The sequence below is a fragment of the Suncus etruscus genome, chromosome 17, assembly GCF_024139225.1.
Source record: "Suncus etruscus isolate mSunEtr1 chromosome 17, mSunEtr1.pri.cur, whole genome shotgun sequence".
In the NCBI taxonomy this organism is placed as follows: domain Eukaryota; kingdom Metazoa; phylum Chordata; class Mammalia; order Eulipotyphla; family Soricidae; genus Suncus; species Suncus etruscus.
The window spans coordinates 23877638-23903095 of NC_064864.1; the positions used below are offsets into that span (position 1 = coordinate 23877638).

At 43.2% G+C, this 25458-nt stretch overlaps 1 protein-coding gene across 1 annotated transcript; it reads right to left on the reverse strand.

The window, feature by feature from the left end:
* Positions 1-9054: 9054 nt before the first annotated feature.
* On the reverse strand, positions 9055-14705 carry LOC126033725 (mannose-binding protein A-like). Its single transcript, XM_049790735.1, has 5 exons — positions 14602-14705; positions 12365-12539; positions 11919-12035; positions 10441-10515; positions 9055-9494 (listed from the first exon to the last, which is right to left on the reverse strand). Exons 2-5 carry the CDS (start codon positions 12528-12530, stop codon positions 9121-9123), a joined length of 732 nt encoding a protein of 243 aa, XP_049646692.1. The 5' UTR covers positions 12531-12539; positions 14602-14705; the 3' UTR covers positions 9055-9120.
* Positions 14706-25458: the final 10753 nt, after the last annotated feature.

A 25458-nucleotide genomic window follows, 5' to 3' on the forward strand; every position in this document is an offset into this window, starting at 1 on the left:
TAAAAGAAAAAAAAGTACAATAGCAAGTACATTTGTGAAAATTATTATATTTCCAATGAAGTCACTAATACAACAGTAGAAGATTTAGTAAGTTCTTATTGTTAGCTGCCCATTCTATTAAATTGGGGTGTTCTAGGCCAGAGAGATAGCATGGAGGTAGGGGGTTTGCGTTGCATGCAGAAGGATGGTGGTTCGAATCCCGGCATCCCATAAGGTCCCCCGAGCCTGCCAGGAGCAATTTCTGAGCATAGAGACAGGAGTAACCCCTGAGCACTGCCAGGTGTGATCTAAAAACAAAATAAAAAACAAAACAAAAAAATAAATTGGGGTGTTCCTTTAGGGATGACAGCACCAAGCAAATGAAGTTGTTTGATGAGGCTTTGACTTTGAGGGGCATGTATCTAGCTGCCAGGCCACCTGGAAGAAGGAAGATATGGCAGAAGGATACACACACTCACTCCAAAAAGCCCTGGTGATATCACCCCAAAACCAGTGTACCTAAAGTGTGGTCACATTGGTGTCCCCGAAGGGAATTGTAGTGGGTTAGTGATGAAGCAGGCCCGTCAGGAAAACAGTGATTCTGGATGATGGAGGCAGCAAGAATAGCTCTGGCAGGGCGGGTGCTTGGCTTACCCTTTCCTCCCGAGATGGCCAGCTTTCTGCTGTATTGGTCATGTAGCCATACTCTTTTACATCTTGGTTAACATCTTGTTCAAGAAAAAAGTGAGTCTATGGAACTGGCTTGGTTTGAACATGGCGACTGCGTTTTTGGGGTTGCTTACAGCTGCCGCAGGGGTATTTTTCTTTAAACAGTTTTTAAACTTAAATTTTAATCTATCAAATCTTTAAAAATCAGTTTTAAAACACGGATAACAATGGCTTCTCATACACATAATTCCAATTACATCCATCATCTGTGTATCCACCTTCTGTCAAGGATCCAATTCCTCTTCCTTTTAAATTTCCCACTTAACCCAACTCAGTTTTGTGGATCAGTTCTCCCATTGTGTTAACTTTAGTTCTTTGTGGCTATCTCAATGTGTATCTTTGCATCCCACAGGAGAGACATTGTCTCTGCTCCTTTCTTTCTGACTTCACTTAACATGACATCTATAGTCCTATCCATGTAGCATCAAATTCCATGCTTTTTTTTTCTTTCTTTGAACCTTAAAGCATTTCGCTGTATATGTGTGCCACAACTTCTTGATGTCCTCACCCAAAGTTGGGCATTTGGGCAGTTTTTATATCTTAGTTATTGTATGGGTATACATATATCCTTTAGAATTAATGTTTCTGTTTTGGAGGGCAGATGCTAACCATAGATCCAACATTGGACTGTATGGGGGTCCTATCCCTGATATTTTTTTGAAAAGCCTCTATAATTTCTAAGTTATAAGGCAGGATCTTTTGAAACTGCAACTGGGTAACCTCCACCGGCGCCACAGGGCTTCCCCAAGAGCCTTTTTGCCTGCCCTATCTAGAGGTGACCAGCAGAGGACAGCATAAGCCCACAGCTCCCACTGCCTGAGGCCAGGAAAACCCAGCAGGACCCAGAAGGCCCTGAGCTATTGTCCAAAGAAGTTTGGCAGCTCTCTTCTGGGATCGCAGACACAGGAGGATCACCGCTTTTCTGGGGGTGGGGGTGGGGTGTCGAGGGGGATCTGAGATTCAGCCATTCCTCTGCCCACTTATTCAGTCAATATTGAATGTGAGGCCCTTTCTCAGGGCCTGGGGCTCTAGCGGTGAATGACACCATTTTGCAATCATCACAACAGTGATAAGGAATGTTTGCAGGACTATGGCTGCAGCCCAGCACTCTTTGGAACACCTGATTTGTGTCTCAATTCCTCACAGCCACCCTGTGGTTAGAAGAGTGAGTGAGGACTAGAAGAATCCAGGGACTATGTAATTTGCTCAAGGCCACACAGCTGCACAGTAGTGAAGCCAGGATTTGAATTCAGGCCTTTTGGCATAGATTCCTTTTCCTGGCATGACAGAAAGATGAGAAAGAACACAATTAGACTGATTTCTGATGATAAAGTGACCACAAAAGCAATCCCGATCATATTGGGTCAGACAAGGCCTTTCTGTGGAATGGGCTTTGAGAATATGGTTCAGACTGGCAAGAAGGATAAGCCTGTTAACTCAAAAATGGGTCTCTGTGGAGCCATTGATGTTCTTCTTTTTTTATTGTTTTATTTTTGATAAAGAGAGACCATTTTATTTTATTTTTTTTCTGGGCCACACCCAGTGGCGCTCAGGGGTTACTTTGGCTGCTTGCAAGGCAAATGCCTTACCACTGTGCTATCTCTCTGGACCCACCATTGAGGTTTTAATGCAAAATTTAGGATCATTTGTGGATCCTTTTGTCCATGATCAAGCATTTATACGTCTGACCTTGATCTCTTGGAGTCAGTAGAACCTAAGCTCCTTGGAGGAGGGCAGCAGAGAGGACACAGGTTGGGGGAAGGCAGGGGTTTGTCCTAGCAACAGGAGGCTGGAAATTTCAAGCAATGGGTCATTTATTGATTCACACACACACACACACACACACACACACACACACACACACACACCCCCCAAATCCTGGTACCCACAATTCCCCACTCAGAGTGTGAGTGACTTGTTATCTCCAATTGCCCCTGAAGGCTATTCCAAGACCTTGGAAATGCATTTTTGGATCAACAGTGGCTTCTGGAAGGTTACTTGAGGTTTGACATTGAGTAAAGCAGGACCTTCTTCAACTCTGAAGAATCTAAACAGTGTAGGCTCTAGTCTCCTGACTCTAGGGGGTGTGGTGTGGTGGTGGGGGGTGCAAAACTGTGATGCAGAGAAAAAAACAGTTTGATGACTTTGTTTCTTATGGCAGTGATGTCTAAAGCTGACCGGACATTAAGGTCATTGAGGGGCCCCAGGAAGATGGCAGATTTCTGAGTTGTTTAGTCACTGGGTCCAGGGCGAAGCAAAGATTCTGAGAGTTGTCAAGTGCTCTGAGCAAGTTAATGGTTCCAACTCTGAAGAGTCACATGAGTGACACACAGGATGTAGGAGTCCAGCCAGGCTGGCTCTGGGGTGTTCGGTGATTTGCCTACCCCAGGGCATTTGTTCAGCTACCTGCTGGCCTCTCACTTATTTTGACTCTGACACCTGCGTTTGCCTGGATAAAACCACTGATCCACAGCAGGCATTGTCTCTTCCCCATACTACCAAGGCCAGAAACACCCCTCCTCAGGCTGAGCCCAGCCCTGAACCCCTCTCTTTCCAGCACTTCATCAGCACTCTGGGCTACTAGGACAACATCACATTACAAAGTCTGTTTCTGGACTCCTGCAGGCCCCATAATGACGTGGGTTCCTTTCTGGTTAAAGAAAGGGGGAAAGATCCTGATTCCTGGCAGGTTTCAAAGCACAGGTAAGTTACACAACAGCGAGCAAACACGTTTCCCAGTCAGAGGCTCTCTGCCAAGAACATATTTGAAGGGGACGAGTTCAGGGACTCCCCATGACCTGCGTGCTGCTGGCTCATCTTCCAGGGAGGAGGGGCAGGCTGGTTCTCGGCAGAATGGAGATTTGAAAAACATGAGAATTTGGACTTCTATGGATGCCCCGGCATCTCCTCTGGCTTGGGCAAGAGCAGAGCTGTAGGATGGCGGGGCTAATCGAGCCTAGGCTAGAGTGAAGATAGTATAATGGGTAAGGCAGTTAGTTGCCTTGCACTGAACCAACCTGGATTAGATCCCTATATAGTCCTGGGAGCACCACCAGGTGAGATCCCTGAGTGCAGAGTCAGAAGTCCTGAATACCAAAACCAAACAACCAAACAACCAACCAGCCAGCCAGCCAACCAGCCAACCAACCAACCAGCCAACCAGCCAACCAACCAACCAACCAACCAACCAAACAAACAAACAAACAAACTAACAAACTAACAAACAAACAAGCAAACATACACCAAGTTGGGTTTGCAGGATCTGAGCTTTGATCATTGCCCACTGAAGCAACGTCTGCTCTGCACAGGAAACGAATCCCAGTTATGGTGTCCATTTAGACTTCCATGGAAGTTGCTGACTTACCGATGTCATTTAAACACCAGTCCCTCTTGAGGGCAGAGCTTATTTGCTCCCTGCTGCTTCAGACTGGCTTTCTATGGATTTGAGACAGAGATCTCAAAACTGACATCTCTAACAACTGAAAACACTTACTGGTGAGGACTAATTTGCTATGAAAATGAGCCCTTGCTTGGGTCTGACCAAACATGTGACTCTAGATTTTTTTTTGGGGGGGTCACACCCGGCGGTGCTCAGGGGTTACTCCTGGCTGTCTGCTCAGAAATAGCTCCTGGCAGGCACTGGGGACCATATGGGACACCGGGATTCGAACCAACCACCTTTGGTCCTGGATCGGCTGCTTGCAAGGCAAACTTCGCTGTGCTATCTCTCCGGGCCCGACTCTGGATTTTTTCTGCTTTAGAAGGGTGGAATTTTTTTTTGCGGGGGGGGGGGGGGGGGGGCACACCCGTTTGACGCTCAGGGCTTACTCCTGGCTACGCACTCAGAAATCGTCCCTGGCTTGGGGGGACCATATGGGACACCAGAGGATAGAACCTTGGTCAGTCCTACACTAGCGCTTGCAAGGTAGACACCTTACCTCTAGCGCCACCTTCCTGTCCCCAGAAGAGTGGAATTTTTACAAAACAGTTTGCAAATGGGGAGAATGAAACTCAGGGAGCCAACCTCAAACCATAGATGTGAGCTTCTGAGTCCTGAACATCCTGCCCTCAAATTCTCTCTCCTTCAGCCCTATCAAGACACCCAGGTTGTGCTCTACTGCTAGGCATGACCCCGAGAAGGACCATAGGTTTGTGGAACTGGAAGACTTGCTTCTGCTTCCTTTCCAGGAATGAGCTGAGATATGGCTGACAGGTATGGAGCTCTAATGCGGATTTCAGGGCAAAAGGCAATGACAGAAGCAGCTCAGATAAATTGATCACTGTCTAGACCAGAGTCAAATGAAGCTCCTGTTCCAGCAGAACAAACAAGAGGTTGCAATGGAGTACAGAGATTATATAGGGTTTGAAGAAGTGTTGTTTCCCTTGCATGATTTACCGAGAGAGAGAGAGAGAGAGAGAGAGAGACAGAGACAGAGAGACAGAGACAGAGACAGAGACAGAGAGACAGAGAGAGACAGAGAGAGAGACAGAGAGAGAGAGACAGAGAGACAGACAGAGAGAGAGAGACAGGGACAGAGGCAGAGAGAGAGACAGAGAGACAGACAGAGAGACAGAGAGAGACAGGGACAGAGACAGAGAGACAGAGAGACAGAGACAGAGACAGAGAGACAGAGAGATGAGAGACTATTTGGAAGGTCATCTTGAATGTGTAATTTTCCTTTTGTTGCAGAACCCAGGAAGCTTGGAAGAAACTATGTTTTTTTTTTTTAATCTCTGGACTCCACAAGAAGCCAGTTTCTAAATGAAATTAAATTTTTGTTCAAAAAATTGTTCAAAAAATTCAAAAAATTGAATCTAGGTCTCTAGAATGTAAAGCATTATTGTACTGTTGAGTCATATCCCCTACTGGAAAATTAACTTTGTTTAAATTCATTCCACTTGGTCTTTTTTTTTTTTTTTTTTTTTTTGATTTTTTGGACTACACTTGGTGATGTTCAGGGGTTACTCCTGGCTATGTACTCAAAAATAGCTCCTGGCTTGGGGACCATCTAGGACACTGGGGAATCAAACTACAGTCTGTCCTGGGTCAGCCGCATGCAAGTCAAGCTCCCTACCGCTGCGCCATCGCTCTGGCCCCTCCACTTGTTTTAATTTCGAGGGGTCTCATAGCTTGCTGATAAGTATTGAGATATGGACAGAGTGGGGTGGTCCCCTCAATTTCACCAGGGGATGGAGGCAAATGGGTGCTTTTAGAGAGAAGATGTAGGAAAGTATGATCAGGTGCTAGATCCAGTAAAGAACAAACTGGGAAGGAGGTGTGCCTACCATCGAGGGAAGCAGTAAGGATTCCCAGAGGCTCTGGCAGAGGAAAAGGTTGATGCTGAATAGCTCAGAAGTTCTCAGAGCAGGAAGTGAGCCCTGTGGGTGAGAGGACAGGGCAGAAGGGGCCCCAGAGATGGAACTGGAGGGAGTTGCCTGTAAGGGGAATAAAGAATGTTCCCTTTGATTTAACTTTGTTCCTTCCTGTCTGCAGGACAAACATTTTATGCTAGGAGATGGTGTGTATAAAGCACATAATGGTGTTTCCTACATTTTCACAGCTGAAAAAACTCCTGTCACATGGGATTAACAGGAAAATCTTCCTGGGGTGACCAAGATTCCAGCTCATAACTTAAAATAGAGTAGCTGCGTAATGCTTCTCCATCTGGTATTTCCCTGTTTGTCTTGATTCTGAGAAGTTCAGGTGTAACTTCTGTGCCTGCTATGGTACTGCTCTTGCTCTGGGCCATCTCTGTGTCTCCTCTTTCCTTCTAAAAGCTATCTTGCTTTCCCTGTAGCTATCGTTTTCTTTGTGCCTTTACATCAGAAACAATTTCTCATGCCTTTGGTGCACTATCTAAACTTGAATTGAAAACAGGGATTTCTTTTTTTTTTTTTTTTTTTTTTTTGCTGCATGTTACAAAAGTTTTCTTGTCATTGCTCCCAAGAGCAGTGCATGAAGAAGAGCTTTGCAGGAATGAAACTTCAATGATGTGACACTGAATGGTAGAGATCCAGGTACCAGGGTCCATCCTGTATCTCTATTAGACAACTCTACCCTATACTGACTGCCCCAAATCTAACCCACCCACCCATGGGGGGTTCTACTCAACAGATAATCATCAAGCGCTGATTATAGGTGAGTGATCTTTAGTAGTTCAGGAACAAAGAGCAGTAACATGGAAAATTAATTTTTTTACCCCCAAATTCCATTAAATGAAAGTGGCCCTTGGTCCATGAGGGACTTATTTCCCAAATCTCTTTTGCAGATGGGACACAATTGGGGTTGGAATTCACTCTTTCCCCAGTTGGCAGTCTGAGTCCCATATCATGTCAGCTCTTCCCCTGTCTGCCTCTACCCCAGTACTAAAAAAATAACCCTGCTGAAGAGTTAGACTGTGGGTAAAGATTTCATCAGACCCCTGCACAGAAGGCAAACTTAATTTGCAGATGGGACCATGCTAAAAGACTTGACCTGCAGGGCATAAAACTCTGCCTTACTTCTCTTATTTCTAATAATAATGGAGCCACTAACCTATCTCAGGTGGAGGAATGGAACGCTGCTTACGGAGGAAGTGAGATCAGCAATGCCCTATGGAGAGAGACACAGCCACAGCCTACTTGACCATTTGCCCACTCTAAGATGCTGGTAAATCAAACCAGACCAGAGAAGCAAGAAGGTAAGGCTCTTAATTACTCTCATGACTATAGAATCTAAATAAAATCCTTGGTTTGTGAAACCATCCTACACACACCGAATCTCCAACCCCAGGTAGATAGGTCTGAAGTAGCAGGGCAGTGATGATGAATTAATAAACCAAGCTAGTCAGGAGAATCCTGGGATCAGTGCCTTCTCCCTTGTGGTGTCATCTCTGAGTGCTAAGCCAAAACTGACTTTTCTTTATTATCCCAGAACAAAATCCACCAGGGCAGGACAGAGCAGAGTGATCCAGGGAGGCTTTTACATATCAACAGAGAGATTTAACAGAAAGAGGAAGATGGGGAATGCTTTTGTTTTGAGTTAATAGCTCGGTGCCATTTTACAATAGATAATGAATGTGTGTGTCAAGGATGGGGAACAGTGACATAGTCACTTGATCAGGGCAAAGGATTTCTGAGACTAGTAACTGGTGCAGCTTATGAACAATTGAAAAATAAAACTCATGTCATGGACAGGGCTGGGCTGGCCATGCTAAAGCACTCAGGAAAAAAAAACTTAACACCAAGTAGAAGCAACTCTTGGTGAGAAAGTCATTGAACCTCTAGAAAGATGATGGGGTCCTGCCCACTCTGTCAGATGTGGTTCCCTTCACTACTCTCCATGGCCTCTCTGTAAAAGGCGAGGGATCTACTTGACCCTTTCTGGAACTGAATGGAACTGAGCAATGCTGTGCTTATAAGATAGAGCATGTCCTTAATCACAACTGAACCAGAATCCCTCACACCCATGGTTAGTTCTCCTCACCCCACAATTCAATGCATGGTTGTCTCCTGTTCTTAAAGTACAAACAAGAGGGGCCGGGCGGTGGCGCTAAAGGTAAGGTGCCTGCCTTGCCTTCGCTAGCCTTGGACGGACCGCGGTTCGATCCCCCGGTGTCCCATATGGTCCCCCAAGCCAGGAGCAACTTCTGAGCGCATAGCCAGGAGTAACCCCTGAGCGTTACCGGGTGTGGCCCAAAAACCAAAAAAAAAAAAAAAAAAAAAAAAAAAAAAAAAAAAAAAAAAAGTACAAACAAGATCAAATCATTCTCCTATTAAAGTGAACTATTCAATAGTTCTCATATTTTGGAACAAAATCCAAAGTAGTTATTAACGCTAACAAGTTTTAAATCATCTATTCTCTAACCCTAAAGTCAGATTATATTACATTTAGTTTGAAAGTCTTTATACCACACTGTACCACACTGTCTTGATTACTATAGCTTCATGTATAATTAAAGTTGGGGAAAGTGAAGCTTCCATCTTCTTGGTTTCTGACGATTGCTTTGGCTTTTTGGTGGTTTTATTACCCCACATAAATTTTAGTAGCAATAGGTCAGTCTGTTTTAAAATTTTCTTCTGTATTTTTGTTTGTTTTTGTTTTGGGGTCACACTGGTGATGCTCAGGGGTTACTCCTGGCTATGCACTCAGAAATCCTTCCTGGCTTGGGGGACCATATGGGACACCGGGTGATTGAACCACGGTTCATCCTAGTTCAGTTGCATGCAAAGCAAATGCTCTACCACCGTGCCACTACTCCGGCGTTTTTTTGTGTATTTTTATATGTATTGAGTGTATATAGTGCTTTAAATAGGATTATCATTGGTTGTCTCCTGTCCCATGAAGAAATAAGTCAACACTCAGCATAGGTAAAACAAGCATCAAATTTTCTTTTGGAGAGACAGAGAATTCAGCAGGGAGAAAGCGTCTCTTCAGGCTGGGAATTCACAGACAGCCTTGTAGGGGACTGAGCAGCTGACATCGTTCCAGTTGCCTTCAGTTAAGATCACCGTACAATCCTCATTCGATCCATAGTCATTTGGCTCATTCTTCTTCCAATTGCTGTAGGTGAGGCTTCCTCCTGTTATGTACATAAACTGGCCTTCTGTTTTTTCATCTGTAATGCCCAGGTAGGCAACATCATTGATCACATTCTGAATAGCTCTGTTCTCGTCATCATTCTTGGGGCTGGCCACAGTGGCTTGGAGCTGATCACATAGAGCCTTCACTTGGGAGAAAGGCATTTTTTCCTTGGAGACCACATACCACTTCTTCCCAGGTTGATTGCCCAATGAGAAGCTTTGCACTGAAATTACAAAGGATAAATGAAGTTGACTCAGCCTAGGGCCTCCTCATGACAGCAAGAGAAAAGGTTCCTCTCTGGGGATATAGGACCCGAAAAATAGTGTCATCTGTGATTAGTCCTTAAAAGAACATCCTCCTCAGCTAGCGAGCCAGTCTTGGCTGCTGAAGAAGAAACAAAGGCAGACCAACAGCCTCCCAAGTGGTCAGTCTTCAATACACTTGAGTTGTGTGGTGTCAAATCTATTCTCAACACTTTCTGCATCAATTTTTTTTTCTCATCAGTGAAAAAAAATGACTCTAAGATTCACAAAAAGGGGCTAATAAGAGGGTTAAAATAAACCCAGAGTATGAAAAATAAGGTTCCCATATTTTGGAACAAAATACAAAAGTAGTTAATATAACTAAAAAGTTTGAAATCATCTATTCTCTGCCTAACTCTAAAGTTGGATTATTATTTTGTTTGTTTTTGGGCCACACCCAGCAATGCTCAGGGGTTAGTTTTGGCTCTGCACTCAGAAATCACTCCTGGCAGGCTCAGGGGAACATATGAAATGCCGGGGATCAAACCCGGGTCCCATCCCCAGTTGGCTGCATGCAAGGCAATGCCCTACCACTGAGCTATCGCTCCAGCTCCTAAAATTGGATTAAAAGTCTTTCTATCTGTACTACATTGTCTTGATTACTATAGTTTGATGTATAATTATAGTTGGGGAAAGTAAAGTCCTCATCCTCCTTGTTTCTTTGTATTGCTTCTTTGGATTGCTTTGGCTGTTTGGGCTATACATTTTTAGTAACAATAGGTCTATTTTTTAAAAATGTCTTGTGTATTTTTATAGGTACTGAATTGACTATGTATAATTGAATGCTTTGAATGTGTTCCTGGCTGTGCTCCTCCACTCTACCCACAAGGAGGCCACCATACATCAGAGGTCCAAAAACACACTTACCTCTTTTGACTTTTACCAGTTCTGATTTTAGGCTCTTCATTTCTTGCTCTACAAGAGCCAACTTAGTTTCCATAGCTACAAAACAGAAGACAGAAGGGCACTTTCTATTTTTTTTTTGAGTTTTTTTGGGGGTCACACCCGGTGATGCTCAGAAATCGCACCTGGCTTGGGGGACCATATGGATTGCTGGGGATCAAATTGAAGTCCATCCTGGATCAGCCGCATGTAAGGCAAATACAGTACCACTGTACCATTCCTCTGGCCCCAGAAGGACACTTTTTGAGAGAAAAACTCTGCATTAGATAGCAGAGTTCTATGGAAAACAATGAGCTTTCTAAAGAATATGATTCTTTCAGGGGCCGGAGCGGTGGCACGGAGTGGTAAGGTGTCTGCCTTGTTGGTGCTAGCCTAGGACGAACCGAGATTCGATCCCCCGGCATCCCATATGGCCCCCCAAGTCAGGAGCAATTTCTGAGTGCATAGCCAGGAGCAACTCCTGAGCGTCACTGGGTGTGGCCCAAACAAACAAACAAGCAAACAAAAAGAATATGGTTTTTTCAGAACAATGCAAAATCAAAAAGAAGCAAAAGGGAAAAGAACTGAATTTCAAACACCCAAATATAGTAACTTTCATGAACTTCATAGCTACTAATAAAAGCAATAATAATAATAATAATAATAATAATAGCATGATATGAACCATTGCTGTATAACTAGGAATAAAATGGTAATAATAGCTAAGATCACCATTAATATTAATGATCATACTCATTAATATTAATAATAATAGCTATTTAATTATAACTCTGATTTTTTTGGTCACATACTCACCTGTTGAAAGACTTTATTATAAGAAAAGGTCAGTTTTTAGTCTCTTTTATTTTTATCTTTTTGTTTTGTTTTGTTTTGTTTTTGTGCCACACCTGTTTGATGCTCAGGGGTTACTCCTGGCTAAGCGCTCAGAAATTGCCCCTGGCTTGGGGGGGACCACATGGAATGGGGGGGGGATCGAACTGTGGTTCTAATCCTTGGCTAGCACTTGCAAGGCAGACACCTTACCTCTAGCGCTACCTCGCCGGCCCCTATTCTCTTTTATTAAAACATTACATTTTGATGAGGGCACACCTGATGGTCCTCAGAGCTTACGCCTGATTTTGTGCTCAGGAATCACTCTTGGCAGGGCTCAGGGGAACATTTTGTAGTACTGGGGATTGAACCCTGGTCAGCCTAGGTCAGGCTCCAGAAGAATAATGGAGGAATCAGTTTTTTTTCCTGAACATAGCATCATAAATTACACTGAGCAAAACTGAGCATAATTCGAGGAGTTGATATACTCAGGCATGGATGGGAAGGAATCCTTTAAGCCCCTGATGGGGATCTGAAACCAGGTCTGAATGTAGAGCATTATCTAGGGAGATCAAAAGAGGGGACCCCTCTATGACACCCCAGCCCACATTGCACCAAGGGGATACCCTTACCTGAACAATCTCCTCGATCTCCTTTATTACCCTTGGGTCCTGGATTCCCGGTATCCCCTTTTACTCCTTGGGGCCCCAGTTTCCCAGGAGGGCCCTGCAGACCTCTGAGCCCTTGCCCTGTTGAAAGAACAAGGAAATGTGACCTGGGGGCTTGCTGGTCACATTTGGGTTTCTTTCTGCAAATGCAAAATCCTCCATTCAGAGTCTCCAGGAAACCAGCAATGAGCTAGTGGCGATCCCAAGAACAAAGCGCCTTCTGCATCCCAGGGTTTGGCCTGTCCTGTGCTTCAGCCCCCCCAATAAGCAGACATCCCCTCTCTAGAGATAATCACCCATACCACCCCCTGTGTGAAGAGGTGGGATCCTGAAGGCCAAGAAGCCTTTGACTTGGAGAGAAAGAGGGTGTCTGCGTGTCGGGGGGTGGGGCCCTGCAGTCTGCAACATACCTGGCTCTCCCTTTTCTCCCTTAAGTCCATCACGCCCATCTCGGCCTGGAGTGCTGCAGGCAATCACTGGATAGGTCTTTTGGATGTCTTCACAGTTTTGGGGTTCGGAACAGGAGGTTGTTATCACACACAGTAGGAAGAAAGCAAGTGGGGGCCTCAGAAACATGGTCCTTACCTTAGAATGGAGGAAAATCAGGGAAAATCACTCCCAGTTATTGCTGGCAGCATTCTCTATCTATCTGGTGTGGGCCAACTCTGGTCAAGGCTGTGGACCCTGAGGGCAATATTAACATGCCAGGACTCCAAGTCCCTCCCGATTGGTTCCCAGGAAGATGGACTGAAATAAAGGCCAAGGAAAGGACAAAAGGGATGTGCTCAGCACCCATCCTTCTGGGTTGTGATGTCCTGAGGGAACAGGCTTTGTGAGTGAAGCAGTTCTGAACCTGGGGATCTGGAAATGACTAATTAATGTTATCTTGGGGGCCTGGCACAGGAGCAAAGGGGGCTTACCTGGGGGGAACTTTTGCTCTTCACTTTCTCAACTCTCTTCTTGAGGCCAAGGCAACATACTTCTCTTTTTTTTCCCTAAATGCTGAACTCCCACAAAGGCCATTTTTTTTTTTTGTTTTTTGCTTTGTTTAGGGGGTCACACCTGGCAATGCTCAGGAGTTACTCCTGGCTCTGCACACTCAGAAATTCCTCCTGCTGGGGCTCAGGGGACTATATGGAATGTCAGGGATTGAACCTGGTCCAGTCGCATGTAAGGAAAAGGCCTTATGCATTGTACCAACAAAGCTCCCAAAAGTCCCTTTTTGACTGGGACCTGGCACCTGGTTTATTGAAGTGTGACTTTTTCTCCAAGACTGGTTGAGGCCTGGTCTCTAAAGAGCTCCCAGAACATGAAAGCAATTCCCATTCCCCTGTCCCCCAGGGTGGGGAAGCAATCCTGGTAATATCTATCTGCAGCAAATAATCCACACAGACAGGAAGGTAAAAGGCGAGAAGGTTGGAAGTAGAATCCTTTGTCAGCCTACAAGTAGCTCCACAAAACCAAGAGGCCACCCAGCAACTGCCCAAAAGGACCCTGACTGCCCAGCTAATCACCTATTTATTAAGATCTGAACAGCACCACCACCTGGAAGGTCGTAGGTGGGAAACAAGTAGGAAAACGAATATTGAGGAGAAATATAAAAAGTCTCCATATACTTAACAGTTTATGACTCCTTTTGGCCACATTTGGAAGCACCCAGGGCTTACTCCTGGCATTGATCTCAGAAATTGCTCCTGGTAGGCTCAGGGAACCAATGGGATGCCGGGGATCGAACTTGGGTCAGTTGGCAACATGCAAGGCAAACACCCTATCTCTGTGCTCTGGCCCCGGTTTATGAAATTTTTTGATCTTTCACACAGTGTTTCTGCAGTCTCTCTATCTGCCTCTGTCTCTGTCTGCCTCTCTCTTTTTTTCTTCTCTTTTATACTGGGGGTTTAATATAGAGTGTTGAGCCTCAGAACAGAGTCATCCTAGGGTCCTTGATGAATCTTAGATTTCCTTCTCTTGGTTTGAGTTTTCCCCTGGGAAAGATTTTTTTCCTGCTAATCAGACCAGGCTCCCAAAATACCTATTCCTTGGATGTATGTTCAGGTTCTCTCTGGCAGGATTGTGTGTGCCTTTTCCCCCCCGATCTACGGCCCATGTGGCTGTCAGATTCCAACCAGACCTTTACCTCTCTGGACCCTTGTCTCACAAACCATAAAAAGCCTTTACCAGAAGGTGTCCCTGCACTGCCCTGACCTCTTAAACCAAGGTCCAGGCCTTGCTGCGTAATCACATTCCCACCCTTGAACACCCTGGTTTGTCAGCACCCTTAACCACTATCTTCCTCCAGGATAGAAGGAAGGTGAAAATTAGCTAATTGGAAGGGAACTTTTTGGATCTCTTTTTTCTTCTTTGCCTCTATCTCTTTTTCCCCCTCTCTCATCTCTATATATCTCTGTCTCTTTCTGTCACCTCCCTTTATTATGCTGGTGATCAAAGTTTGTTTTGGACATCCACACCCCACTGTCATTTTTCCCTTTGGCCAAAGATTTCCTCAAATTGCAGTGCAGGTAAAGACAGGAAGGACATAGACACCTGAGGCCAGATGTCAGAGTGGCATCCAGACCCCTGTCTGGACCTCACCCAGAACAAGGCAAGTAGCCACTCTTGACCCAGGATCCCTCCCCCAGAAAAGACTTACTAGGTTCTTCTCAGATCAGAGGTTGTGGCTAGTCCTTCTGGCCAAGCCTCTTTCAGATGGCTGAGTGATGGGTCCAATGAGCCTGGTGGCTGGGGCAATGTCAGACTGGCCTTCATTCCTAGATTAATAAACAACCATCCTTAGAACTTCTGTTTACTAGACCATTCTCTAGGGCTGCTGGCAGGTCTTTGGCACAGTGCTGGGCAAGGTCTCTGCTTGAATTCCCTGAATACCTTCTATTACCACTGTCATTTCCTCTGCAACTTGGTGACCTGGGTCTCCTAGAATTGTAGCTCAGCAGAGTCCATCCAGTAGTAATATCATGGCCAGTTCACCCAGAATGTAAGTGTAAAATATATCCCCCTAGTTTGTGAGATCACCCTAGGAGCTGTTTTTCTAACCCCTAACCAGATGGGTTTGAAGAAGCAAGGGAGCGGCAAGGATGAATAAACCAAGCCAGTCAGGAAAGTTCATGAAGTCAGTGGCTTTTCACCTAGAGGTCTCTCTGCCTCTTTCTTTTTTTTTTTTTTTTTTTTTTTGGTTTTTGGGCCACACCCAGTAACACTCAGGGGTTACTCCTGGCTATGTGCTCAGAAGTTGCTCCCGGCTTGGGGGACCATATGAGACACCGGGGAATCAAACCGAGGTCCGTCCAACGCTAGCGCAGGCAAGGCAGACAACTTACCTTTAGCGCCACCGCCCGGCCCCTCTCTGCCTCTTTCTTTATGAAACCAATACCCATTCAACCAGGTGGGGCAGGGTGGAGTAGGATCCATGTAGACTTTTATATATCAAAAGAAGAGATTTATGGGAAAGAGGAAGATGGGAACACCATTGTTTTGGGTTAGTAGTCGGGTGTCATCTTATGTGCAAGAGCATTCGCACACTTATTCACTCTTTTGTATCTGTTGTTCTGACTAGATCCAGGGAACCACCACATCCTCATTTTTTTTTTTTTTTTTTTTGGCTTTTGGGCCACACCCAGTGACGCTCAGGGGTTACTCCTGGCTATGCGCTCAGAAGTCGCTCCTGGCTTGGGGGACCATCTGGGACATGGGAGGATCGAACCGCGGTCCATCCAAGGCTAGAGCAGGCAAGGCAGGCACCTTACCTCTAGCACCACCGCCCAGCCCCCCCCCCCCTCATTTATTCAGTTTACTGAGAGATTGGGGTACAGATGAAAGACCTACCAACTGAACGATCTCATTCCTCCCTTCTCTTTCAGAACATTGTTACTTGTCAAAAATCTTTGGGCATGTGATAGGGTCAAGCACCAGGAGAAACTTTTGATTGGAACTGAATGTGGGTGTTTGCTCTAGCTGTTCTTGCTGGGAACACTTCTGCTCTATGTTTGCATAATTGTTGTCATTTAGATTGCAACTGAAACATCTCCGGAGAAAGGATTTTTCCCAAAAATATTCCAGCAGTCATTCTTGTTCAATTGTAATTCTTCGCTTTATTGTGTTGGAATTTGTCTCTATAGAATTGTCTTTCTACCCATAAAGACCAAAATCTTTTTAGAAGAGATATCTAGGCTTCTCTGTTCATCATAGCACTATGCACAAGAGTTAAAATCTGGAAACAACCCAAGTGTCCAAAGAACAGATGATTGGATAAAATTATTATGGAACAGATACCCAGTAAATAATAATTAGATAGAAGAAAAGACAGAATTTAGAGCAAAACGTTATTAGAAGAGGGAGTGCCCTCCCTAGACTGTATCCATACCTGGAAGAGAACTTGGAACAGGCAGTGCTCAATAAACCTATATTTATTTACTGAGCAAAATGCTCAGTAAACCTTTAGGGAATAAATGAATCATATATGTCTGCAAAGTAGTCTTCGAGTCAACTAAAGCTCACCCCGTGCCCTTTTTTGCAGAGCTTCTATGTTCCTGTGGCCAGAGAGAACTACACCAATTCACCTCCTGTGTCCAGGCACAGTCCTGGTGACTCTGCAGGGAACTTGTGGGAGAGACAGCAGCTAAGCACATGAGGGGACCCCAGACCAGCCTCAGAGTTCCCAACCTGGGTTTCCATGAGTGTCCAGTGTTTATCACCAGGCCCTGCTCAAGTGGGTCTTTTCAAATCCCTGGCATACACTTGGATTCCCGTCCTCACTCAAAACTAAACTCACTTTTCAAACACTCCATCTCATCAAATAACTAGAGAGCTTTGCTTTTTCCCTCGTGGGGGGCCCGGGGATCAGGTCACTCCCCAGGAACCCGGTTTTTGATTGGTTTTTCCTTTTCTGGAGGGTCGTCAGCCCTGTCCACTCAGTCCCTCTCGCTGTTGGCAGCCCTCCCAGATTCCTGTTTCAAAGGAAGTACTAAGAAGAGGTGTGTGCCCATTGTCAGGTAAAGGGCGCTTTCCGGACAAAGAACATTCACCCCATACCGCAAATGGCACACTTCCCAGAGGGCAGGCATTTGGAACAGAGAGCAGGACACTAAATCAGGACCCTATATATGCTGCGGGCTTAGAGGAAGGCTGGCTTGGGAAAGAGGAAAGAGAGGAGCAGGAGAATGCAGGGTTCAGAGGGCCTGGGAAAGGGTGAGATTCTGCTTGAGGTGAGAATGTCACAGATTTAAAAAAATATCTGACAATTAGAATAGGATGTTCTAGAACCCTAGGCTATCTTCTCCTAGCTGTGGAGTTTGAATTCATGTTATTTTTTCCCACTGTGATGGTTACTATTGAATCTTGTTGTTTATGGCAAGTTGAAAAGATAGAGGAAAACACATCTCAGCTAAACACAAGCTAGTTCACTGTGGAGATAAAAATATAAGAGAAACTCTTGGGTCTAATTAAGGTGCCTCATAGTTTTCTCCACTGGCCACCAGGCAAATAAATTCATCTTCACTTCATCAAAATGACCAAACACAGGAGAAAAAAAGCCAAGAAAGAGCCGGTTAGTCCTCTGGAAAAAAATGTCAATTTTACTCAACAAATGGATATTTGTGAAGATAGTAAAAATAAGGAACAAGTAAACAATTCAGCAACATTTAAAAAACTAGGATTAAAAATCATTTAGCTAAACCAGTTCTCAACAACAACAACAACAACAAAATTAAAAAAAATATAATTTGTTTCATCAACCTGGCCAGGTAGTTTGGATCATTGTGTCTGAATTTTTTTTTTTTTTTGGTTCTTTTTCTCCTAAGTTTCTATACTGCTGCTCTTGACTAGCCTCCCACTAGGAGAGTGGCATAAACAACCTTTGCTATTTGGCTTGGCCATATGCCTATTAGAAATGTGAAGGGAGCTGGACTGTGAAAATTTCAGCAAGTGCAGATTTAACCTGTAAAGTGGTGGTCTGATTTTCTTTAATCATGGGAGATTAGTCTCTGGTGACCACTAATATTAGGATAATTAAATGATATAGCACATATACTTTACTAAGAAATACTCTAGTCTTGGGCTGGAGTGATAGCCAAAAGGACCAAATACCTGTGTCCCATGTGGAAGTCCCAGTTTCAATCCACAGTACCACATGGCTCCTTAAGCACCCCTGAGAGAGACCCCTAGGCAGTGGTCCTCAAACTATGGCCCGCAGGTCACATATTGTATTTGTATCTGTTTTTGTTTCTTCATTGCAAAATAAGATATATGCAGTGTGCATAAGAATTCGTTCATAAGTTTTGTTTTTACTATAATCAGACCCTCCAATGATCTGAGGGACAGTGAACTGGACCCCTGTTTAAAAAGTTTGAGGACCCCTGCTAGAATATACAGCTGGGAATGGTCCCTGAGTACTACCAGGTGTGGCCCTCAAATAAATAAACGGGCCTGAGAGATAGGACAGCAGGTAGGGCATTTGCCTGGCATGTAGCCAACCCGGTTAGATCCCTGACATCCTATACGGTCCATGAGCCTGCCAGGAGGGATTTCTGAGTATAGAGCCTGGAGTAACCCCTGAGTGCCACCAATGTGGCCCCCAAACCAAACCAAAACAAACCCACAAAAAAATGGATATATTTTTTGTGGGTAGGTATGTGGGACTACATTTAGTAGTGCTCAGGGCTTACTCTTGGCTCTGAGCTCAGAGTTAGGAGAGACCATATAGTATGCCGGAGATCAACCCAGCTTGGCCATGTGCAAAGTAAATACCTTACCTGGTATATTGCTCCAACCCCAAACAAACAGAATGTTTAAAGTCCAGTCATGTGTCAGTGGGAAAAATCACTGACTCTGGAATCTGACTTCCTACATGGATAGTCCAGTTATGCCATGAGCTGGCTACATGATATTTGTCAAGATACTTTAAGCTCTATGAGCATCAATATTCTTATTTGTAAATTAGGGGTCATTAATTATAGCATCTATGTAATAGAGTTAGTGAGTACTCATGAATTAATACAAGTGCTGTTCCTGATATAGAGTGTAATGTGATTACAGCCATTTGACCAAGTTGTGTGTGTGAACCAGGAATGCAAAAAATGTTTCAACATAAAAATGAATCCATATAAATAACTAATTTAATATGTAGCAAGTTTGGCTAAGAGTCTTAATATATGCTAGAGCAGGGGTCTCAAACTCAATTTACCTGGGGGCCGCAGGAAGCAAAGTCGGGGTGATCCTTGAGTGCAAAGTCAGTAGTAAGCCTTGAACACTGGGGGGTGTGACCCAAACAACTAAAACAAAACAAAACAAAAAAAGATTCCTCTAGGGCAGGGCCACAAAATGTTGTACAGAGGACCGCAAACGGCCCTCGGGCTGCGAGTTTGAGACCCCCGTGATATAACTCATTGGGCTAGAATATAGCTTTGTAGGCAAGTGGCCTGAATTTGCTTCCTAGCATTGCATGTTTTCCCAAGTACCTCTAGGAATTACCCTTTGAGGAGTGAATTAGGAATAGATCCTTATCACCACCAGAGGGAAAAAAAAAGAGAGAGAAGAATGTTAATACAGTTATGTACAGTACTAAACTAGCAGCTAACCTGATTTCAAAACTAATATATGTTTTAATAATAATATACATATTTGATAATATAAATGTTTCTTCATACAATTTTCTTCAATTTCTTCCCAGACTTTTACAAAGCAGACTTTCTTTAGCTTGCTTGCTTTATTTATTTATTTATATTTATTTTGCTTTTTGGGTCACACCTGGCAGCACTCAGGGGTTATTCCTGGCTCTATGCTCCAAAATCGCTCCTGGCAAGCTCAGGGGACCATATGGGATGCTGGGATTCGAACCACCATCCTTCTACATGCAAGTCAAACGCACTTCCTCCATGCTATCTCTCTGGCTCAAGCTTGATTTACTTTTATTTATTTGTTTGTTTGTTTGTTTTAGGGACACACCAGACTGTGATCAAGGATTACTTCTGGCTCTATGCTCAAGAATCACTTCTCTTTCTCAAGCCTAAATTTCCATTTAATACCCCTTGAGACCTCTGTTTATACCAGATAGACTCTCTGGAAAGGACACAAGGAAGCAGCAAGAAGGTACCCTAGACAGCAGCAATTGTTTTAAAGATCAACAGAAGCTAGAACCTCCTCAATCCCTTCCTATTTATCCTGACTTATGACCCCAGGCAGGGTTACCTCCTGTGGGAGGTGGCCCTGGCCAGCCATCTTGGGGCAAACAGAACCAAGTCTTGCTTTGCTTTATTTCAATCATGTGCTCTCATCCTTTGACTCTGGACCCTAACATTGTATGAGGGGTTAGAAGGAGAGAGCACAAGCTTGAAATAGCAAGCAAGCAAGCAAAGAGATATAGAAAGATACATATTCAATGGAGACCATGGATTTAAACGAGTTTAAAACCCAGCTAGACTACCTGCCTTCGACATTCACACACCCACTGGAAAAATCCTTCCAAGTGGCAGGAACCCACATTGCCCCAGAGTCCTCCTGGGCACATTTTTGTTCTCTACCTTCTTCTGCCCCTCATGCCTCAAACAAATTTGGGCTTCTGCTGCTTTAGTACATTAGCAATTTTATAAAGAATTAGCCTCAATCCTGCCTCAAGTGACTGGATCAGGAAAAGTGAAATAATCTGAGTATCTCTATTTGCAAAGATTAACAGGATAGAACAGCCTGCCCTTATTTTATAGGGAGAGGAAAGAAAGTAGTAATTTCCACCATGAGAGGATAAATGTCACTTAAGAGGTTTAGCTTCCTTTCTCCTCTTTAGCTCAAGTCACTTACGCTGAATAAGCTTTCCTGGTAGTGTTCATGGTGGATTCTCTGAGAATTTCTGTAACCTTAAAATATAACGCACTTAGAACCTCTTTTTCTTATCTGAGGGCTCTAGACACCAGCATCTGGGAATAGAAAATGATTCAACTCATACTTGACCCTTTTTAATGTTAGACTAAAGAATATGACAAAATGTTATATGATAAAATTTAATCATATTCATAACATAAATTTCAGTTAATTAGGAAAAAGTGGAAACATTTTTTAACCTTGATAAACCTTGATAAAAAGTTTATAAAAATCTTTTATAAAAAGATTTTACCTTGATAAAAGGTAATTATTACAAATACAAAGTGAGCAATATTTTCAGTAGCAAAACATTGACAGTGTTTTCATTATATACTCATTACCTCTCACTCAAAATTGCCATGTAGTCAACTATCTTAAAAAATTATAGGGGTTTCTGGTCCAATACAAAATATTATATGTAACAAATATAATACACGAAAGGTTCACTCTAAGTGTACTAAATAAATACATGAACACAAGATCTGAAATCACAAAATATGAAGAAGAAAAGATGTGTTAGACTTCTTGATACTGATCTTAGGACATTTTAGTGGGATTGACCAAAAGCAAGGAAACAAAACAAAAACCAAAATAAAATCCAGATACAAATGGGATGGCATCAAACTAAAAAGCTTCTTCAACTACCAAAGAATTATAACCAAGATAGAAAAAGCAAGTTTCTACATTTGAGAAATATACTTGTCAATCATATGTTTGACAAGGGATTAATATCCCAAATATGTGAGAACTCATATAACAGCAACGTATTAACAATTCATTGTAAAAATGGGCAGAGGGTCTGAATAGAAATTTCTCCAAAGAAGACATACAAATGAGTAACAAGTCCATGAAATTAGTACAATATCACTGATTGTCAGGGAGGTATAAATCAAAACCATGATGAGACAGCGCCTCATATCTGTTAGAATAGCAGTTTTCACAAAGACCAGAGCAGCAAGTATTAGAGAGGATCTGAAGAAAAGGGCCCTATTATATAATGTTGAGAGAAATGTAAGTTAATGTAGCCACTACATTTATTGTCAGTGGTCTGAAAATTTCATGGAGGGCAATAGAAAGATTCCAAAGATAAATAAGTAAATAAATAAGAATGGAATAATTGGATGATACGGTTGTACAACTTTTGGGTAATGAGCTAAAACATTAAAAATGTATATACATTCATGTGCATTGTAGCATTATTTTTAATAGCCAAGAGATTAAAAAGTCTTTAATGGGGCCGGGCGGTGGCGCTGGAGGTAAGGTGCCTGCCTTGCCTGCGCTAGCCTAGGATGGACCGCGGTTCGATCCCCCAGCGTCCCATATGGTCCCCCAAGAAGCCAGGAGCAACTTCTGAGTGCATAGCCAGGAGTAACCCCTGAGCGTCACAGGGTGTGGCCCAAAAACCAAAAAAAAAAAAAAAAGTCTTTAACATTTAAAAATTTTATTTTTAATAAATAATTTTAATTCAACTAATGTGAGATACACAGTTACAAGATGTTTTTGGTTGAGTTTCAGTCATCCAGTGTTTCCCCATCCCTTAACCAGTGCATTCATCACCAATGTCCCCAGTCCCCCAACTCCCCCCATCCCAGTTTGCCTCAATGGTTGCGGCCCCCCAGGGACCTCAATCCCGATCCGTGGGAGAGACTGGAGACTACAACAGTTATTCCCGAGTCACGAAGAGGATTCCGGCCTGAAAGAAAAGAGGGGTTGGGAAGACAAGGAGACTCAAGGCGAAAAGTTCTGATCAAGAGTCTGTTTATTCTGGGAGGGGGCAAACCTTTTATAGTCAGGCCAAACAAAGAGAAAGGGGCAATAATTGTAACTTTCCACAGGCACATCTTGTTTTTTCAAAATTAACAAGGTTGTACATCATGAAGCTGGCATTCATCAATCATGAGGCCCATACCGTCTTAGAGCAACGAAGTATAAGATCTAATCTCTGCCCAGGCCCACCAGCCTCTATCTTTATGGGAACATCTTGGTGCCTGTGGTCGACTCCCCTAGCTCTGAGGTATGCAGTGACTCCTCTTTTCTTTAGGTCCAAGGGCAAAGGCCACATTCGCTAGCTGCTTAGGCTGGCAGCTACTGCTAATTGTCACGTAGGCACTTTTGCTCAGACTTTCAGAGACTCCATTTTGATTTTAGTAAAAAGGGCTTTTAGTTATGCCAAAGAGTCTCCAACAAATGGTAGACATTTTTCTTCTCTCTCTTTCTCTCTTTTCCTTTAGGGCACTGTGGTTTGCAATAATGTTACTAAAGGGGTACCATGCATATTACTCTACACTCTTTCAGCACCCAGTTCTTGTCCAGAGTGGTTATTTCCAACTATTATTTTCATAGTAGTCCCTTCTTTGTACTAATTGCACTCCTCCCACTCTTTGTGGAAAGCTTCCTATCATGGACCAGTTCTCCTGGCTTTCATCTCTATTGTTTTTGGGTATTGTTACAATACTATGTTTTTTTTTTTCATATCCCACAAATGAGTGAGATAATTTTATGTCTATCCCTTTCTTTCTGATTCATTTTACTCAGCATAATACATTCCATATTCACTCATGTATAAGCAAAGTTCATATTTTTTCTAATAGCTGCATATTATTTCATTGTATAGATGTACCAGAATGTCTTTATCCACTCATCTGTTCTCTGCATTTGGATTGTTTTCAAATTATGACTGTTGTGACTAGTGCTGCAATGAACATAGGAGTGGAGATGCCTTTTCTGCATTGTGTTTTTGGGCTCCTAGGGTATATTTCCAGGAGCAATATTATTGGATTATATGGAAATTCAAATGTTAATGTTTTGAGGAATGTCTGTATGGTTTTCCAAAAAGGCTGGACCAGATGGCGTTCCCACCAGCAGTGAATGAGAGTCCCTTTCTCCCTGCATCCTAGCCAGCACCAGTTGTTCTTGTTCTTTGTGTTATGTACCAAATTCTGTGGTATGAAATGGTTTCTCATTGTGGTTTTGATTGACATCTTCCTGATGATTAGTGGTGTGAAGTATTTTTCATGTGCCTTTTGAGCATCTCTATTTCTTCTTTGATGAGGTTTCTGTTCATTTCTCCTCCCCATTATTTAATGGGTTTGGATGCGTTTTTCTCATAAAGTTCAATCAGCGCCTTATATAATTTTTTATTAACCCCTTATCAGATGAGTGTTAGGTAAATAATTTCTCCCCATCTGTGTGTAATCTTTGAGATATAAAAACATTAGTCTCCATCAATGAATAAAAAGATGTGATTTGGAGTGCTAAGAATGTGCAGAGAACAGCGGTGTTTGCCTTGCAGACAGCTGATCCAGGACCTAAAATGGTTGGTTCGAATCCCAGTGTCCCATATGATCCCCCGTGCCTACCAGGAGCTATTTCTGAGCAGATAGCCAGGAGTAAACCCTGAGCACCGCTGGGTGTGGCCCAAAAACAAAACAAACAAAATAAGAATGTGCAGAGATTAGAGCCACATGCAAGTTGTGCATGCACCCAACCCTTGTTTGATCCCTGGTACATATATGACATTCTGAGAACCACTAGTGTAGCCCTGGAGTCCTCTGAGCACTTTTGAGTGCCACCCTGGTAGTCCCCAAGCCAGCAGGTCCAGAGCAGCATTATATCCTTGGGTCCTTGCTTTGATCCGTTCAGCTCAGTTGGTCTAATATCCCTTGCAATGGTCCCTAAATGCCTCCTAAATGCTTTTTCAGAGTGTTCCAAGTGGCATACTATTTAGTCATAAAAAGAAGCCATGTCATTTGTAATATGGAGGGACTTTGAGAGGAATATTGCTACACGCAATAAGTAAAATACTGTGAAATTTCATTCAAATGTGAAATACAGAAAAACAAAAAAAAACAGAAACTCAGATACAGAGGAAAGTTTGAGTACAGGGTTAGGGGTTTGGGTAAAATGGGTAAATGGGTCAATTGTGTGGACTTGAATAAAAACTAGGTTTGTGGTTGTGAGCACACTGTAGTGTTGACTGACAACTTATAATATGGGACGACTAAAATTTACAGAATATCATTTATTTTTTAAAAAGGAAAAATTTAGATTTTGCATCAAAATAGAAAAAAAACTTCATAGGGATTAGGTAAAACTAATCATTTTAACATTATATCTTTAAATTATAAGAGAATTAATGATGCTAGAAATATTAGGGGGAATATATTTCAAAGAGGTGAAGACCAACAAAAACTAAATCAAAAGTTTTTATATATCAACAATAACAAATAGGGAGGGCTCATGGGGGCCAGGGATAAAGCCCTGAGTGCCACTATGGCGAGCTATCAGATATCCAGGTGGCCAAGGGGGTGATGGAAGGCAGGATTTACCACCAAAATGGACCACATGAACTTAGATCTGAAGGTGTCTTGCAGCCAATCACCATCACCAATACCTGCATATTCTTCTCCTCTACCTCATTCCCATAGATTCTTCTAGTTGATTATGTAGCTCCCTATTTGCTTGTATGAGGAAGGTGAGCTGATTGTTCTCCCATCCAATAAAAGAAGCACAGATATGCTGAGGTTTGAATCTTCTATTTCAGATAAATGGGGGCTCAGTACTACAATCAAACTAATTGATAAAAAATACTTGAAATGGTGGGGGTAGAGAATGATGGTACAGCAGGTAGGGCATTTGTCGT